General features: G+C 40.1%; 1 protein-coding gene across 7 annotated transcripts in view; it reads right to left on the reverse strand.

The window, feature by feature from the left end:
* Nucleotides 1–13,754, reverse strand: part of UNC79 (unc-79 homolog, NALCN channel complex subunit) — an 88,097-nt gene extending 74,343 nt beyond the window's left edge. For 5 of the 7 annotated variants that reach the window (XR_011903743.1, XM_072338146.1, XM_072338148.1 and 2 more), the window contains exons 1-4: nt 13,612–13,754; nt 9,888–10,008; nt 3,696–4,000; nt 49–219 (exon numbers count right to left, since the gene is read on the reverse strand). Coding sequence is in view for 6 of the 7 variants with exons in the window: in XM_072338146.1 (XP_072194247.1) it covers nt 49–219; nt 3,696–4,000; nt 9,888–10,008; nt 13,612–13,633 (619 nt within the window). In the remaining variant the exon portion in view is untranslated. Of the gene's footprint in view, nt 1–48; nt 220–3,695; nt 4,001–9,887; nt 10,009–13,611 lie in introns of those variants that run through there. The other 2 variants (XM_072338149.1, XM_072338150.1) reach the window with 2 other exon arrangements.
* Between the last annotated feature and the right edge of the window lie 6,293 nt (nt 13,755–20,047).

The following is a 20,047-nucleotide window of genomic DNA, read 5'->3' on the forward strand; positions in this document are numbered from 1 at the left end:
GTGTACTGTTTTCTGAACCATAACAATACCAGAATAAATTCTACTTACAGATAGCCATAGGCAGAAAAGATGTGCTGAGATATTCTATAATATCCTTGTGCAGAAATGGTGGAAAGGTAGCTAATGTTGAAATCATTGTATAAGGTAAAGTACTCAAAATATCATCATTGAGAAAAGGAAGCAAGCATGTAGTAGTGTAAAAAATTGATTGCCCAAGATCTGTTGAATAAAATGAAATAAATACAGAATCATTACGTTGGAAAATAATTACAACTATGTACTTCTTGATCTATGAATCCATCTAAAGTTTGCATTTAAATTCAAGTTTTTCCCCTCTAAGTATTTCATAATTAATTACTTAATTATCATGGTCACAAACAAGTGACATCACTCATCAGTGAAGCCCCTCCTAAAACAGAAGGAAAAAGCTGTTGAGCAGTATCCAGAACAGTTTGGAGGGAATACAAATACAGTAAAATGAACACACCTACATAAAGCAGCCTGCATTTAAGCAGAGGTGTTATTTCAGATTTGATAGGTACTTAGGTTTGAAAAAGCCCCCTTTTGCAAAAAACTTCTCAGATTATCTGCCAACAAAATCAGACTTTGATCTTAATTATCTTTATGACAACTGCAAATTGCTTCCCACACACAAAGGCTCTGGGGAGCATCACTGCATTTTGCAAACAATATGTGATTAAACAGAGAGTCTTGTTTCCATTGGTTTCCAGCCATTGAGACCAAGAACACTTCTATTCAGAAGAATAAGATAATTATAAATTTATGAGTTTCCAGACAATTCTAATTAATACAGTGCTTTGGAAGGGATACTTAAGAAATTGCAAGATTTCAAGATCTAAATAGAGGAGATATGTTATTGTATATGTGGGAACTGTGACATCTTCCAAATAAGGAACTGAGCTGGGACCAGTAACCCTCCAAGAATCCAATGAACTCCAGGTTTGAACCTGTGTGGTCACTACAAAATATAATAAGGCATTATCTCTGCAGGAGAGGGATTTTGTTTGTTACTGACTCCCTCCATTAACCTTATTTGTATCACACAGTTCTCCAAACTTATCTGTACTCTTAGGATGATCTGAGTGCTCAGAGAAGTCTGCACTTCATTTTTGTGTATGCAGTAAGCTTTCTGTGGAAAATCTAGACTTGTATGGTAGAGCACATTTTGCTCTTGCAATACATATTTGCATATTGACAATTTGGTATAGTCTGACATGATCCAATCTGAGGACCATATAGTGCACTTGTACTTACCCAACCAGCATGGACTGTTCAGAGTTAAAAAAACAAAATCAAAAAACCACATTTCTTTTTGTCAAATGCTATGTTGAGGGAAAAAAATAATTACATTCTATCACAAAACTTAATTCTCAATACACAGAAGCACAGGAAATAATAGGTGAAGTCCCCTTGCCTCAAAGAGTCAAGCATATTATTTCTGGCACATGTTTATCTAATTTGGCTTTAGCAATGTCAGGACAAAGTTTCACTCCCTCATCTGTCAATTCTTCTTAGTGTTTAACTATACATATAACAAAAAGGTGTTGGATTTTTTTGTTTTGTTGTTTTTGTTCTGTTTTTGAAATTTCTTCTGCTGGAACATAAGCCAACTACTTCTAATCCTTCTCCCAGGTAACCGTAAATACAGTTTATTTCTCCTTGCGGCAATCTTTAAACAATCTTTACATGTTTGTAATCACAATTCCCCTCCGTTTTCTTTAAGCCAAAAATATTTTGTTTTTTCCTTTCTGTCCACACTTTCTAGACTTCAGATTATTCTTGTTTCTTTTTCCTGGAGACTCTTCCCAAATAGTTTGTGCATTTCTTAGGACCAGACGAACAAATCTGAAAATTTTACTCCAGCTGCTACCTTGCTAGAGATATTAGAATGAAAAATTAAATAAAATGCTTTGGATGTCTAATAAAAGATGCTTACACATTGCCAGTATTAGTATATTAATGAGTCAGTCAGCGTCTGATTTGCTGTAATGCTTCGTGCAGTATGACTTTCAAGTCAATATTTCTGCATTTGATTTCTCATATTCAGATATAGTATTTTACTTTTGTCCTTTGAAGACTTTTCAAAACAAACTGCAATTTACCAAGATTATTTTGAATTAGAAATTGTTCACATAAGGGACATTAATTTCACTACCTTGATACCCCCTGTAAATCAAAGTGCTTTCTCATTGCTATCAGCCCAAGTAAAAAATTAAAATATTTAATAACACTATATGCAACACAGGCTCCTGTAAGGTTCACACTTGGTGTATCCAAAGCACTCCCTCCTGGAGTGCTTTTCCTTATTCAAGTGACAACTATATGTCCCAGATTGCCCATGTCAAGAAACACAGCAATGACAGACTGAATAAGGACAGTAAAACTTCACCAGAAGAACCATTGTGCCATCATAAAACAAAATCATGTTTGTTTGGTGTTATTTGTTCTTTAGAAGACTCCATTGGTTTTTAATTATCACCATGTTACCTACTTAGAAAAATATTGTTTTGATAATTAACTTCAATTTCTGGAAAAATGGTAAAGTCATCAAGCCTATAATTTGCTAATAGTCCCCTTTTTCTAAGATCCCAGTGCAGTAATCATTGAATCAAAACATGCTGCTGCCAACTCAGAAGTAATTTAGCATTTAACAGAAGCAGCTTTCCTGCTAAAGAGTTTAGCAGTGAATCAGACTGATGACAGTACTCCCTGTACTGAACTACATAAGTTCATCATGATATAATACAACCTGGTACCATGGTGAGAATTAATTTTTGGCTTGTACAACATAAAGAAAATGCTGGGTTCCAAAACCACATTATGGGAAGCCACAGATTAGCAAGCCAGATATATGTAGTACTTGAAGGGGAATAAAATAAAATAAAATAAAAAATAAAATAAAAAATAAAAAATAAAATATAAAAAATAAAATATAAAAAATAAAATATAAAAAATAAAATATAAAAAATAAAATATAAAAATAAAATATAAAAAATAAAATATAAAAAATAAAATATAAAAAATAAAATATAAAAAATAAAAAAAGAAAAAAGGAAAAGAAACAATAAAAATACACCACAGTCACAAAACCCTTGAGATGAAGTAGTTCAGAACCTAAGAAAACACTGCTTTTCAGTAAGTCAGATGGAAATACTGGGAACTTTTTAACCTGGAATATTTTAAAGCCATCTCTATTGTCATTGTTTTTCTTCAATCAACTGTATATAGTGTGTATATATACTGTGTTGTGTGCAGAGATGGACCTTCACCAAAACACTAAATCTGCATATTCCTCACAAGGCAGGTATATATGTCCAAGTAATGCCTATTTAAGAGAGCCACTTCAAAAAGACAAGCCGGAGGATATCCCAACAGATTCATATTCAAGTTTCAGATATTTTTTAGACACATTTGTATTACTTTAGTTCCATTCTACCAGCATTTCACTGAAAACCAGACAAGTTCAGAATTCAAACCCAAATCCATGGTTCACGAAACAAAATATCTTTTATTTCAGAAAGCAAACCAAACACTTTGATATAAGTACATCCCAGTAGATATGACATCCAGATCCAGATCAGTTTAGGCCCATCTCTTCTATTGCATTTAAGCATCATTCATGGATTCACGGCACTGAAGTTAAGTGTACTGGAAGGGTTCAAGGGCCTGCTTACCATGTTGACCATGTTGTAGCAATGGAACTAGATCCAGCAGTGTCACCAGTGTCACGTAAAGTCCTTGATAGTCCAAAGATGGGTAGTCTGATAACTGAGCATCACGACTTTGCTGGCCACGTTCTGATGGAGCATCTCGCAGGACGCTGTAAAGGAGGGAGCGAGTAACAGTAGGGTTGATGGAACTGACCTGTGGTCTTAGAGATGGGGTGAGTGGGAATGGCACAGGAAAAAGACACATGGTCATGGGCACTGTCAAATTGGAGGCATCTTGATTCTCCTTCTTCCCTGTGCGGGACAAAATGCTGTTGGGGGGACAAAGAAAAAAAAGAGACAACAAAGACACAAAGAACAGCACATTACATTGAAATGACACTATAAAACAAATAATAAAACACCAGATACATCCCACATAAGATGCAATTGCTCCCAAAACCAGTTTATCTACGAATCTAGTAACCATTGATTTTCATGCTCCAAGACATAAGAATTAAAATTGACAGCTACGAACATTTTCATTGCATCTCATGTGTTATCTGGTTCATAAGGAGCAAAAATATAAAAATGCATGTTTCAGTGCCCTACCCATGTTTCACAGTTAAGAAAAATTCTAGGTATTAATAACATTTGCTATGGAAAAATAGCTGTGTCAAAACAGATCAGTATTTTACTCCAAGATTTTGAGAGGTTATTGGATTTTTCTCCCCTCTATGAAATCATTTGAAACAACTGACTGAAAACATGTAAAATATAGGTGTGGCACTTGCAGAAACATGTTTTAGCAAAGAATAAACATGTGTGTTTGTTAAGACAGTCTTAAAAATCACATGTTTATTGCATTAAAATAATGTCTATGTATTTTATGATACTGTTTCATGACCACTCAGTCAGTATCATTTGAGATAATGAAGTTTAAACAGGCACATGGATTTAGAAATAATATAATATTTCTAAAATGTTAACTAAACTACATTTGGAAAAGTTATAAAATAATATATAGTAGATGGTCTTTAGCATATGTTGCGAGCTAATGATAATGGTTGTTCATGTGTTTTTAACTTTGCTCATGTTTAAGGAGGAAACATTTTACTTTACGAATACAAATGTTCCTTGGGTAAATAGTTACCTTCAAAATCTAAGTGCTAAGCAAGCAAGACCAATAATGTAACTGCAGATCAGACAGTATGTTACCATACATTCCTCCTGCTACTTACGTTATTTATTCAACAAAACTCACTATAAACTAAAGGAGAGATAATTTCAAGAAAATAAAAAAGAATTTAGTGGGAATCAAAATAGAAGCTATATGTCAACCACCTTGTTGATGTAGTTTTACGAATGTTGTAAACATGCTAACCTAATTTTCTAAACAGAAAGATAAAAAGCTACTTTATATATAAATTGTCACTTAAGCAGTGCTACATTTTAGTTCTCAGGCAATGATAGGGCTATCTCAGTCTTTGTATGTGCCTAGAAAATATAATACACCTTTTAAATATATTAAACCACACACAGTTTTTGATGTGCTGCTGTTTTCTTTAGGCATATTTTGCACCTCTCAGCAATCAGGATTCCCAAAAACAATTCCCATTGGTTTAACTCCACTCCCAAAGTCAGCATTAAAACTTAACTTATAAAAGACAAGAGAGTAGCATCAAAATTTCCACTGAGTTATGAGGAGCAGAATTAATCCAAGAGGGAGTCTTCTGGAAGTCTCTGTTATCTTTAACAGAAGAGACATCTCTATCATATAACCACCTTAGCACAGATGCATCTGTGTCAATGTAAAAACTCACACAAATAAGCTGAACTCATGCAAAGGTGTTTATAAGAAGAGATGCCATTCATTCGCTATATATGTAAAACACTTCCACAGTTACAGTTGAATGCCAAGTGGCTACTACCAGGCAGGTCTCACATCACACTTGCAGCCAGAGATCACAGGCATATTGCCTATTTTAATAAACTACTTTTTTATTACTATGCCCTATGTATTTGTTAGATTAATTTGATTTCTGTTACCCAATGTCCAGTACAAGAAAAGTAGTGACTGCCATGAAAATGTTTGCAAAATTGTATCAGAAAAATCACTAGGATCTAGTATGACTTTAAAAACAAATGATTGAGTAAAAGTGCTGATTCCTCATTTCCTATTGACTTTTAATTTGCTTGATGTTTATTTGCTGTACTCTACAGCTCTTGTTTATAGACACGAAGGTACTAAATTATATTCTACCTCTGTCTACTAGCAGATGATACCAATCATCCATCCCTGAACTTGCCAACACATCACTTCAATCTCTGTTGCTTCTAGAAAGAGTAGTACTGTAGTACTTAATCCTTGCTTTGAGAAGTGTAAGGCAGTGATGGAGAGTTTGCACTACACACTTTTTTTTTTTTTTTTTTTTTTTTTTTTTTTTTTTTGACATGGAGCTATGGCCAACTGACTGGAAACCAAGACACACAGTCTTATATATTGACTGGGTCATCTTTCTGTTCACTCCAGAAACAGAAATGAGATCATATATGAAAACCAGATCTAATCATGTCAAATTCAGGTGGGGGGGGGGGGGGGGGGGGGGAGGGGGGGAAACACCCAAAACTTTCAGATCCAGATTTGTGCCTGATGAGAATGTTACAATGGCAATAAATTAGAGTCAAAAATGAAAATCTAGGAAGTCTCCTAAGACTAAGATAGAATGGTTGCAGTTTGTTCCTGTTTCAGCTCATAGCACATACTTAGAACAGGGACTGCCAGCAGATCATAACTCTATACCGAACCTGCTCCATGACATGCAAGGAAACTGTCAGGCTTTCTTGAAGAAGGACAAGGACTTGTACACCTCTGCTGCAAATCTATCTCAAAATTATTGTCTTTCAGGAAATATTTCCTAAAATGTCTATGAGAGATTTGCATCTCACCAAGGCAGCAAAACAAGCTTGATTATTAATTAGCCAGTAGGCATTTGTAACTATTCCTTATGAAATACATTTTACTTAGAAAACTTAGAAACATGCACGGAGACTTTTCTCCAAGAAAACGTGAAAGAGTAAGTTCATCTGCAAGATGTTTAAACCTTAAGATCATTCCTCAAATGAGAGTTAAAATACTGAAAATGAGCAGGGCATGAAACAAATTCATGCGGTAATGTAAGGAAATGCTTTTGTCCAAAGAGGAAAATTAAGGAAGAACTAAATGAATCAATATGCTATGTATTGTGTATGGTGACTTTATGTGATGCTTGTTCATAGAAAAAAGGAACTGAATTTTTTTAGCCATTCCACACCTGCTCCCCCCACCCCTGAGCTTGTGCTATATTGAAGCTATATACAGCGCAAAGGAGCAAACTAATCCCTTGTGCAATAACTAGCAGAATGACACCAGATATGAATGTGATCCGAAACAGTAGGCATACCCCCACTGAAAGCACATTCAATGTGCCCATATTATGGGAAGGTAAAAAATATAAGTAATAAAAGCTACACTTGTAAAACACAATCATAATACAGAATTTCTGTGACCAAGCACTATTCCTTCTTGATTCCTTTGACTACATGTTTATCAATAAAAGTTTGTCCTGAAAATCAGCTGCAAAAAGAATACACATCAAAGTAGAAAATATTTTTAAAAGTTCTTTTTAAAATAGATGACCCCAACCAACTTGCTCTGCAAGATAAGACAAATCACCAGAAACCAGTGGACATTTCTGCTGTTTGATCAGTACTCTTTCTGCAGCGTGAATTCATTTCATATGTTCTGTCTCAAGCTGAAAAGGTTATTCTCCATCACATATTTCTAACACTGGAGTTAAACCTTACACAAGGGAGTATCAGTGTAGGAGGCAGAAAGGAGACTCGGCACTCAGAGAAATTTTTGATCAGACTGTTCAGAAAGACAAGTTCTTAATCAGTCTGTTTAGTTTCAGGATAAATCTTAAGAGATCTGCATACAGTGGGTGGGAGTTTCCTCCTTTCCATCTGCCACACTAAACACAGGGTATGTTTTGTTTTGCTTCTTTAGCCAGCTTCTATCTTAGTATAAGCAAGCATATACACTTATACCAGTTCAACCACAGCACACAGGTTCTCACCCACAGTTCAGATTTCCCAGTTATAAGGATTTGACCTGGCTGAGCATCAAAATTCAGGCTACTTAATAAATCCAGATCCAAGTCCTGGCTGCAATTTCTGGCATCTCTTTACCTCTGAGGTTGATCAGATCTAACATTGGTGAGGTCAAAGCCATTTGGGAATTATGTAGATCTATGTTTTTCCTATCAGTTTCACTTCTGCCTCATGAGGTAAGCATCAACAACAGGATTTTGGTTCAGTCCCATTCCAAGCACAAAATAAAGAAATGGAGTTGCTCAATTGTGCTGTTGCTATTCTGATTCTAAACTGCTCCCATAATTGGTGATTGTAAAGCTTCTTCAGTAAGCCCAAAAACATCCCTGCCCATGGAGTACAAAGAATTTGTTGCAGAGGACGTGCAGTTGTACTGCTCAAGAAGATTAAGACAGCAGGTAGTATAAAGATATTTTCTTTAAGAAGCAGTTTTCAAATTCATTCTGTTCCAGAACTTTTGCTCCAGAAAGAAATGGATCTCACTGTAGCACTTGGTAGTTACAGCTGAGACGAGATATAAAACATTCAGAGTAAAGCTGTTAAAGCAAGAGATTTAGACTTGAAGGCTCACAGCATTTAAGTGGAGGCACTTTAGTTAAGAGCCTTCTTCAAACATGACTTAAATGTGTTTGTTGTGTGAAACAAACCATCAAAACACTCTGATGTGGGAACTAAGTCCTATTTCAGAGGTATTTTCAGTGACTTTTTGAATCTTATTTATTATTATTATTATTTTACCGCTGCTGTGTTATAAGACAAAATTCCCTTTACTGATCTTTTAAAAAGCCCTACTGGTTGCCTCACTTTTTTTTCCCAGCACTTTAAATGCTGAGGGAAACACATTTCACAGCAGTTAAACAATTCTAGAGCTGAGATTTTCAGTTAACAGAAGGGCTGGGTTTCTTTGTTTCTGTTTGGTGGTTTTGTTGCTGCTTTTTGTTTGTTTGTTTTTAGAGGAGTGAAATACATGTTCCGCTGATTATAAGTAATTCTGTCTACGCATCTTTCCTTCTCATAGGTTTACAAACAGGGCCTGAATCCTGTTATGTTCCACGGGCTTTGAATGAGTGTTAGAATAAACTAATATTCTTTCAAGTTAAATTCATGCTTCTCCACTTACTTGCATCATCTGGTTATGTGTACAAATATGCAGTTAACTGTAATAAATGGCTGTTTCCTCAGGACATAAGACAGATGGCTGTATTTTCAAACTAGCTTCTGACAGCAAGGAGAACCATCCCAGGTACAAATTCAGGAAGCTATCCACCAACATTACTATATATTAAAACTAATGCCAATCAAAACCTGGGCAGATAAAAATCAAATCGTCACCATCAAATGCCATTTTAAATCAATCTGAAAATATGAAACCACTAGGTAGCACCGTGGAGTCAAGCAGGATATGCATGTCATTCCTGATTAAGCCCTACAACTTTTTACATCTTTTTAGAAAGGCAAGAGGTAATGTTTCCTATTCAAAATGCATTCTGTATCTGTATGGTATTTTGGACCGCATATTGTCACTAAATGGTGGATCAAACTAACAGGTCAGAGTAATCCTGATCTCTTGCTGCTGCCATCCAAATCCAGATCTGTATACCAACTTCACAACAATTCATATATATATAAGGGACTGAACCAGAACCCAATCTGAACTACAACACAGACTCTAGTCCTGTTTGCCTGGCTCATTGCTCTACCATCCCAAAGCACCAGGGTTGACTCATAAGTCATGAGCGTCCACTTCTAAAGCTCTGCAGGTCACTAGATCCTCTCTTCATGGGTTCAGTATGTTTGCACATTCACCTAAGACTTAGAAGGGCCAAGCAAATGTGTAAACAACCAAGTTTATTTTAGAATCAGCCAATCAATAAGCAGCTCATCTGGCAAATTGGGCAACAGCCACTGAAGAGATTAATTTATACCATTCTTTTCTTAAATTATGCTCTGACTCTTTCTGGTAGAGCACTGACCCATTAAATCCCAGAAACATTTCAAAGTCAGTGAATACCCCATACAATACTTCAGCAATCTTTTTCTTCTTCAAGAGCATTAGTTAAAACTTACCTCAATAACGTCTGAGAAAAGTACTTCAGAGTATTTGCAATATCAGTCCCAGAGGGCACAGGGTAAATGTTGTGGAGAACCCGGTTGTGGTATTCTTGAAGGTAACGGATTTTGGAAGCAACTACATAAAAGACAAAAAACAGACACAGAAAGTTTCATTCAGCTTTTTGCTGATGTTGAGGGAATCGCATCTGCTTCTACCACAACTGATTTTCTTTTGTCCCTAATTTAAGAATTAAACCATTGTCATTTTGTCACTCTTTTTACTGAATAAATTGAACGTTACCATGCATGAGCACTAAGGGGAAGACAAGAAAGGCAGTGAATGTCTGCTTCTGCTTTAGATTGCCTTTGTGCTAGCAAATGGGGGGGGGAGTAATTGGAAAAAAGCAGTTATCTGTGCCTTCAATCTCAGGATTCATTTATAATAAATGAAACACTGGATAACAGGAGGTTCATATGAGGTGACATTTCTATAGCCAAAAGGAGAAATACAAGCTAATACAGAGAGCTGGTTTTATTTACTTAATGTTACAAATGTACACTATGCAGTGAACTACAGATACTAAAAGAGCTGTGCTGTTTCTTTAAGTGTCTTAAGAAATTTGATCAAGCAGATGAGAGCACTTCAAAGAGCAGCAGAAGCTCCACACCTTCTTTGAGATTGGTTGTTTTAGAAATAGCGCTCTTAGTATCTAACCAAGCTCCATGTTCAGTATTGGAAGAAAAATGATCCACCGTAGCTACCAAGTTGTGCACTGCCTATGTGACATTGGCCAGCCTCATGCAGATATAATCAAGGATGGTCTGGGCACTTTTTAGTCTATTCAGTCTGACCAACTCTATGGAGTTAGTTACCCAGTCTGCCAACCCTCAATTGCCCAAATCATAGAATCCTCAGAGTTGGAAGGGACCTTTAAAGGTCATCTAGTCCAACTCCCCAGCAACAAACAGGGACATCCACATGTAGAACAAGTTGTGTAGAGCCTGGTCCAGCCTGACCTTGAATGTGGCTACCATGGCTTGCTGCCAGGTGAAATTAATTAATGAAACACTAAAAATTATGGCACATCTTCCTACAATTACTTCCTTTCAGTGTGTGTATATATATTTTTTTCTATTAATCAGCACAGTCATGCAATTATATAAGGTGAAATAACAGAACACTTCATTTAGACTTTCTAAATACTTATCATAGCTCTAGACTCAAGGTTTTGGCCTCGCTTCTCAGAGCTGCCCAGAACACTGACCATTTCAGTACAGCATCCCAGGACACTGACACCCTTCTGAAAGAAAGCCCCAGAGCAAAGGTTTATAAGCCCTGAAGATAGTGAAATGTGTGAATGACCTGAGCGTCCAGAGATGCAACTCAAAATATGATGTCACTCTGTAGAAATACTTTCTTTGCCCCTCTCATAGGGTCATCATATAAAACAAATTCAAAGTTAAAAATGGAAAGAAAGGAAGATATTTCATGGTATTTTGCTGGGTCTCTCTTTATTATCTACACCAACCTAACTAAACTTCCTAGCTTCCCCATAAGCATTTACTGAATTGAGTGAAACCATTAAGAGCTTTCAAATATGGTTTTGGTTGTTCCACTACCCTGGAAAACATTGTGAGAATCAGGCTTTCCCAGGACATTACTTACCACAACTAAATGCCAGTTAGTGTAACTCAAGGTGAAAAAGAACCAATTCTCGTTTGATACAAAAGCATACCTCGGGCAAGCTGTGGTGGTGGGTCAAGTGATGAAACCCACTGTCAGTATCACCTCATATGAGATATGAAATGCAAGTGGTCACAAAAAGAGAAGCTTCTCAAGATGATTTCCCAGATTGCCACCATTTTACCTGCTTTCCATACAACCTGCCAAAGTGCTGAGGGGGTGGCCATGCATTCATGTTTAGACCAGTGCCTTGTTGCTCTTTCCAACTGGTCACTCCGTTTCCACATTTGTTGGGTTGTTTTTTTTTTCCCGCTGTTTCTTGGTAAATTCAGATTCAGTATAACTCCTCCTTGAGACATTCTGGTTCTCACTTGTCTGTCCATAAGGGCAGAAGCAACAGCAGCCACAGTTGGAGTCTGAAGATTTGCCTGATAATTATGCATGCACATCAATATAATCCTTGTCGGAGACCATCACCATTGGTCAAAAATTGCAGGTGAGTGGATCTTTAAGTTGTGTAGAGGAAAAAGACATTTGGTAATGCCATAATAAATAGACAGGGGAGCAGCCTTTGTAAACAAGATACATCCAGTAAGTCGGAATGCACAGGATACGTCTGCTAAGTGAACAGAGTGTGCTGATGTGCCATGAAAAAGTGTCAGGAAGAGGAAAGATCTGCAAGCTGGAGTCCAAGTAAATCTTTAAAGAAAAAGCAACATGGACACAGTAGAGCAGTCTCCCAAATTGTATAAAGGGATGAAAAGGAAAGACAGACTAGGAAAATAAATATATACATATATATGGAAGAGAAGCTCAAGCAGAGAAGACAAAAGAATTAGGAACGGGAAAACTGAGGAGGCAAAACAGAAAAGAGGGAAAATGCTGAAGACAGTGTCAGGACAAGGAACAACAGACATTCTTCTACAGGCCAATGTGAAGGGCAGCATATGAGAAGGAAAGAGGGAACACATTCAGAACTTGGGTGGGGGGAAGGCAGAAAGAACAGAGCAGCATGGATCTGAGCACTGCACACTCAAGGCCTGAGGTATGGTCAGAACATTGCCTTTTTATCCACAAGGCCAGAAACGCAGCCCCACAGTAATACATTTGCATCCACATAATATTTTAATAGGGGCATCATCCATTACTGTGAATAAGTGGCAAACCCTAAAGGAAAAGTTATAAGTAATCACTTCCCTAGAGCAGTTCGGTACAAGCTTATCGGAACAAGGACTCTTGCCAGTGACCTGAGAAGCCAACAGGATGCAGAGGACAGCATCAGCCTCTGATCGCATCACGTAGTCATGGCAGACATCAATCCAGCCTGCCGCTCTAACACCGAGCACCGGCAGAGAAGGTAGCCTTGATGCGGGTGACCAGCCCGACAGCGCTGCTGTTTTTCCCTCAGCCTCTCGCAGCGCTCCGGCAGAACAGCAGCTGCCGTCAGCAGCCACACACGCGCGGCCCAGCTGCAGCCGTCCCAGCCACCATGTCACCTGGCAGCTCCCCGCACAGAGCCAACATGGTGGCTGGCACATCACCGGCTGCCACTAGACGCGCCGGGCTGCGGGCAGAGCTGGCGACAGCCGAAGGTCCTTGCAGGGCGTGGAGGAACGCGGCAAGGCAGCGATGCCGCCGTACCTTCAGCACAAAGGTGCGTGCCACCAGCAAAAGCGGCACCGCGCTTCCATCACACAGCGACGGCAGCCCCACGGCATCAATGCCAGGAGCACCGCCCGGGCGGCACGGCGCCGGGACCGATGCCGGAGAGGCCCGATCCCCGCTCCATCCCCTCCGCCCCAGCGCCCAGCGAGGACGGACGCGTTGCGTCCCTAGGAAGGCCGCCTCGCCATCAGTACCACCGCAACGGCGGAGGCAGAAAGAGCCAGAAAGGAGGCGGCCCCCCTCCACAGACCACCCCTCCCGCTGCCCGGATGCCCGACAACGCGGGGTGAGCGCTGTCTCGCCGGGATGCCCCGCAGCGAGAAGACAGCCCCCCGGACCCCCGCTCCCATCGGACTGCACCCGGCCGCGCCGCCCGGCCCCACCACTCACACTGCTCCGCCTTGGTGGACATGCTGCCGGAGGGGCGGCCCCAAGCGCCTACCCCAGCAGCGGGGACGGCGCAACGCCCCGTCTCGGCGCGACACCACGCTGGGGATGGAGCTGCTGCCGCAGGGATGCGGGCCGGGAGCGGCGGCAGCGGGCGGAGACGGGGCGGGAACGGAGCGAGCTCTTAAAGGGAACCTGCCTGGAGCCGCCTCCCTGCCCGCCTCCGGGGGGCAGCACCGAGGTACCCGCCCCGGGTGGGTGGCTCGAATGGGCTGCGCGCCGGGCGTCCTAAGGAGCCCCCAGGAAAGTGGTGGTGCTCCCCAGCGGGGCTCTGGGGGTGTCTGGGGGCTGCCTTGGGGCCACAGGCAGCAGCTGCTCATCATCAGAGTGTCATAGAAACATTAAGGTCAGAAAGACCACCAAGATCATTTAGTCCAACCATCACATCGACCCATGCTGTGATCACTCTAAACCATGTCCTTCAGTACCACATCTGTATGTTTCTTGAACTCCATCACCTGCCTGGGCAGCCTGTGCCGATACCTTACCATTCTTTCCGAGAAGAAAGGCTTCCCTGTTATCCAGCCTGACCCTCCTAATGCCTCTCACCTTATCTCTGTTGCCTGGGAGAAGAGGCTGACCCCCACATTCTAAATAAATGAGCTGCACTGCAGACACACCTGTATTTTCTAAGCAAATCCTGTTCCACAGTCCTTCCAGATTCACAGTGAATTTTTTCTTCTAAACTTCCACTTTTTTTCTTCTAAACTTTCTTTTAAACTTTAGCAATGCCTATAGACTCCTGCCATGGGAAAACATGGAATGGCTTGGGTTGTAAGGGACCTTAAAGATCATCCAGTTCCAATCCCCTGCTGTGGGCAGGGACATCATAACATCATAATTAAGCTTAAAGAGCATTTACAGAAGTGGATAAGGAAACAAATACATATTTCTCTTTTTCCAGGAAAATAAAAATAATAAATAAATAAATAAATGAGGGAAATTGAAATAATAATTACCATTTTTCAGGGTGAGAAATACACATAATTCAGTGGACACACAAATTCATGGATGTGTGTTCATCCAACTCCAGTTTAAACATCTGATCTGGTACACAGATCAAGAACCCTGCAGTCCCTGGCTGTATCCAGTAGTTTAGCTTCAGAAGATTGCTTGGCCCAGGGGACCTGTGTTTTGCAGGAGTCCGCAGGTACCATAATGCAGGCGTCTGGATCCTGACAAGTAATACTGTTTCAGTATAATCTCCCCAAAGAGCTGAGCAGGATGAGGTGGCGTACAGCAGCCAAAGAGAGCAGTGGCAGGTAGGTGGAGGAGTATAGGTGCATGTTCTGGTTCATCATGCAAGCAGTGCTTCCTGGTTCCTGCTGCCCAGATTGGAGGGTGATGTACATTGTACATCTTGTGACAGGAATGGTGGTGAAGGGGCAAATGCTGTTCCCTGATTAACAGGTTGGCTTTTCTTTTTTCTTTTTTTTTTTTTTTTTTTTTCCCCTCATTCTAAAAATACTGAATGTGCAAGGTTTTTTCCAACACCACTCAGAGCTCTTAATGCCTTTTCTTGAGGCCATCTCAGCTTTCATGTAGTCCATCCCACATTCCTGTTGTTGCAAGCCCCCAAGAGAGAGAAGCCAATTTTAACCACTACCAGTGGCTGCTAGGGACATGTAGTGGAACTGGATGGCAACTGAAGGACATGAATTAATTGGGAAAGGATGGCTCTGGTTGCTTGAGTAGTACTTCACAAAAGCAAAAAGTTCTGTGCTTCTCCCACATGTGCTTTGCTCTTTCCTCCTGCTGAGCTCACTGCAAGATCTGTATGTCGCTACCTGGGCAGCAGAGGTGAGGCAGAGATTGCTTACACTTCACTCTTTTATTAGACACTGACTTGTGATATCAGATCCTGCTGAAGTCAATGAGATTTATTCCATTTATTTATTGTAATGAAGTGCCTGAGGAGGTCACGTGGAGCTGCAAGCCTCCCTTCCCCAAGCTTTAACCCTGCCAAACAAAACATCAGTGAGGAAAACAGAGGCTTTCAGAATATAGGCTTTCAGACCTCACAGAAATAGGCTGTTGAAGTCAGACTTCATCTTTATCTTGAATTTCTGTCTGTTGTTGCAACAGATCATGCTAAAGTGTTCTACCACTCATTACAGAACAATAGGGATCTCTTCACTGAGAGGAACTGAGCTCCCATGGGTATCCCTTAAAATATACCGAGTGTTCACATACCAACGATGAGCCTCCTGAAACGTTCAGCTTAGTAAAGCAGGAATACACTGAGAAAATATGAACTCCATTCCTCATAGAGAATATTTCTTTGCCTTAAGTGCCTGAAGATTGGAGGGTTGCCTGCATTTACTAAGCAAGACCCTATACAGTCCAGCATGTATCTCGGGTATATGGGAACAGGTTTATTGCTCATGAGTCCTTGTACATGCCTAAGCAATGCCTAAGCTCCATAGTGTATTTGGTTTTCCAGGATTGTTCACCCGTCATTTTTCCAGGGACCAAGGTAAGGCTGCAGCCCTACAGTTTCCTAGATGCTTCTGCTTGTCCTTCTTGAAATTAGGAGTGACATTTGCTTTCTTCTACTTTCACTTCGCAGGGCTCTCCCCCAGTTCCCTTGCACTTTTAAAGACAATCAAAAGCAGTCTCACAATGACATCAGCTACTGTTAGCACTTGGGCACACATTCCTTTAGTCATCATGTGTATTGGTTGTTAATAAACTGATGGTAGCAAATGTACAAAAGGAATAAGTAAAGGAAAACTCACCAGTGGTGGTGCCTTGGCTGAAGAAGCTGGGGCAGTCCTCACTGGTGAGCAATCTCCAAGAGATGCTGCCTCAGTGGGAGTCAGCCCTTAAATGAGGTCTCAGAGGCGGATGGAGTCGAGCTCCACCCCTTCTGGGAGCACAGCTACATCACTCTCACCTGTGCTCCCACAGCTGACCCCATACTTGCCTCAGCTGATTAATCAGAGGTTCAGGCTGTGATTACCAATCTCCCATACATCATGGTCTTATGTATGTCTGACTTGTTTAAATGTTCCCTAACCTGATTCCCTCTGTCTTAGGAGTGAGTCCTTTGTTCTAGAATTTCTGGCCTAAGGGATTTGGATTCCCTATCAGAAAAGGCTAAAGTGAACGAGACATTGAGTATTTCAGCCTTTTTCATGTAGATCCCCTACCCCATTTTTCTTAGCCTTCTTTTTACCGAAACCCTCTGATTGCTCTTTATTTTCCCTCACCAGATTCAGCTCCTGGTAAGCTCTACTTTTCCTAACTCCATCCATCCCTTCACACTCAGACATTCCTGTGCACTGCTTCTCTATTCCTTACAGGTCTTCCACCCCTGCTCTCACCTCTTGTACACTTCCTTTTTACATTTGGCTTTTGTCAGAAACACGTCTTTCATCCACACAAGCCCCCATTGACCTACGTTTGACTTCATGTTAGGAGGGACTGTTCTTGAGTGTGAAGGAGGTAATTGCTGAAAATCAGCCATCTGGATGTCTGGATATTAAGGTGTCACAGTATATTTGAGAGAGCTACAAAACACACCTACCTCTTACAGAGGAAATAGGTATAGTCCACAGTTTTTTTCCACTAACCTAGAATGATTAATTTTCATGTTTCCTTCTACTGTGCCTTTTGTAGGGTAAGGCAGATAAGATTTGGAATGGATGGGGAGCTTACTGCTTCTGTGGATTTTGCTGTTTTTGTGACTTTGTTTACCAGAACAGCAGGAATTGCAACGGCAACATAATTCAGGAATAAAATAGTATGTAATGTTTAAAATAATGCAAAATAAAATACCGTATGAAGTCTTCCAGACATGAGCTGTCTCTGAACAAAGACCTAAAGTCTTTTGGTTTTAAACACTGAGTTTAAACAAGCTATTATTAAAAAGGTAATCCTTGTCAAAAATATGAAATTGTAACTTCTCCTACCATCAACTGCATGCAGGAAATTTCTTAAGTTGTTCATAAATTAGAGTAGATGAATACATATATAAAGATACATCTATTAATGCATCTATCTATGTGTATGTTTATATACATTTACACGTTTGTAAATAGATATGATCACTGTTACCATCTCTTGATACATTCCCATGATGTTTTCCTTAAAGGCTCAGGGTCTTGAGTCAGGGAATTACATCAATCTGCATTTGAATTCTAAGTAAGAGGTAGTTCTCACCTATCACATTTAGAAACTCGGAGTATTAGCATTGTTCAAAACAAATGAGCATTTAAAATTGAGGGGAAGAATTAAAATGCTTCACAAGCTTCATCAAACAGCACAAAACAAAACAAAACTTTCAGTTTAATTTATTGTAAGCCAGTATCCCAATTTTTTGAGGCTTGCTCACCAGTTCTGACATGGGGTCATCATGAACTGCATTATGATGGGGTTATTAAGGCCCACAGCGGAGGTAGGAAAGCAAGGGATGTCTCAGTCTCTTGCTTTAGTCACTACAGGCCACTGAACTGAAGTATCTGTCATGAAATGGGGGAGAGGAGGGAGAAGAATCTGACTGATGAGCCATTAGCAATCCCAATAACAGAAGCAAAACATAACAACTTCACTGGAGCAGAGACAGGAGAGGATGAGCTACTTTGGCCTTAAGGGCATTTCAACACCATGCATGCTGCTCTGTGTGTATCCAGCACTACCCCCAGGTTAACCCAGCCCAGATGCCAGGTGCTGGTATGGAACAGGAGGCCCTGAACAGGTCCTCCCCCCATCAGATTCAAACAGCAGATGGAGTCCCTCAGGCTCAGACATGTGCATTTGACAGCAAGAGTTAGACTACATTAAATTTAATTTGTCCCTAAATCTTTGCTCTCTGTAAGCATTAATCTTCATGAATGATGGTAAAGCAGATAATCACTAGAGGAAAAAGTCTATCTGGGATTAAACTGGACCATTAGGCTCAAGTCAGACATGCTACATCACGTATGCCAGTCGACAGAGGATGATTTCTGGAGCTGTTCCTCAAGGCTCAGACACCTGGGCTAGCTGGCATCAGCCAAGACACAGCAAATGGGACAGGCACCTCTTCTCCTTCACAGAAAATTGTGTCTATGAACAAAAGCAAGAGGGTTTGTGCATCACCTCAGAATTCAGTCTTATTGACAGCTTGTCTTGTGCTTCTTCAATGTTGAGAACTGATTTCTTCCTAGGAGAAGAATATCCAGCCCTAGCCTCCGTGCTTAGACTTAAGAATACAAGGAAAACTGCCTATCTTTTTTGCAGTGTTACTAACACAGAAAATATTCAACCAGACCTCCTGCTGCGGGATAGCAGGAATGTAGCTGCTCCAAGGAGGAAGCTGTAGAGAAGAAGGAAAGAAAGCAGCAGTAGGATAGAAATTAGGATAGGACAGAATAGGATAATAGATGTTGGCAGTCATGGCAGAAGTGACTGTGATGTGTTCAGAGGCTTGGGTGAAGCCACCAACACGTATCAGTTATGCCATCTGGCATGTGACAAGTGCATTTCAGTCATCACTGACTTGGGTTGATTTAAAGTGAGGGTAGTAAAGAGCTCTGGGCTTCACTATTTCCACTGTGATCCCAACAGGGTAGCCAGCTTGTGATGTTAATATTTGTTCTTTCCCTCCCAAGTACAGAATAATTATTACTTTAGGGGAAAAATTATCATTAAGAAATACAGTGGTTGGTTGGTTGGTTGTTTTAAAGCATATTTAATTTTCTTCTTATTCTGAGAATTACTTCAATTAACTATATGGATGTTAGATTAGTCTGTATCTGTCACTGTAAAAACAATCTAATAAATGCCCTCAATTTCTCTTCTAGAGTAATCTCATTAGCCTCTAAATGAACAAAATACTTAATTTGTTGCCATAGCAGTGAAATTTAGGAAAATAAGTGGTGATCTGCATGGAGAACCAGAACAAACCTGATAAGCACGTACCAGGACTACTTCAAAAAATTAGAGATTGGCTTTACTAACTTTAAGAAGCAAGGTGAAATTTGTACCACTCTGGTTGAACTAGATGTCTCCCCAATACCTTGTGTTTTTTAATTATCTGCAATCCCACACTAGTGCAGAATTGTCTACATTAGCTATCTGCATGGCTAAAGTGAAAATACATTGTAGTGTTAGGAATTAGAAAGACAAGCACCAAAAAAATCACCTTAAACCTATCAAGGCATCATGGTCCAAAGGATAAGGCAAAAACATGGAAGACAAGGAACTCAAAGCACAGTTTTTATTTTGCTTTGGTATTTCTGAACTTAGGTAAAAACTTTTGAGAAAAGGCTCTGCCGTGCAAAGCCAGTGATAAATAGCTGAAAATAATAATAATTTAATATAATTATAATTATGGTGTGAGGTTTTCCAGGAAGGACATGAAGAAAAAATACGTGATATTGAACACTACTATGAT

This window comes from Excalfactoria chinensis, chromosome 5 (genome assembly GCF_039878825.1).
Source record: "Excalfactoria chinensis isolate bCotChi1 chromosome 5, bCotChi1.hap2, whole genome shotgun sequence".
NCBI lineage: Eukaryota > Metazoa > Chordata > Aves > Galliformes > Phasianidae > Excalfactoria > Excalfactoria chinensis.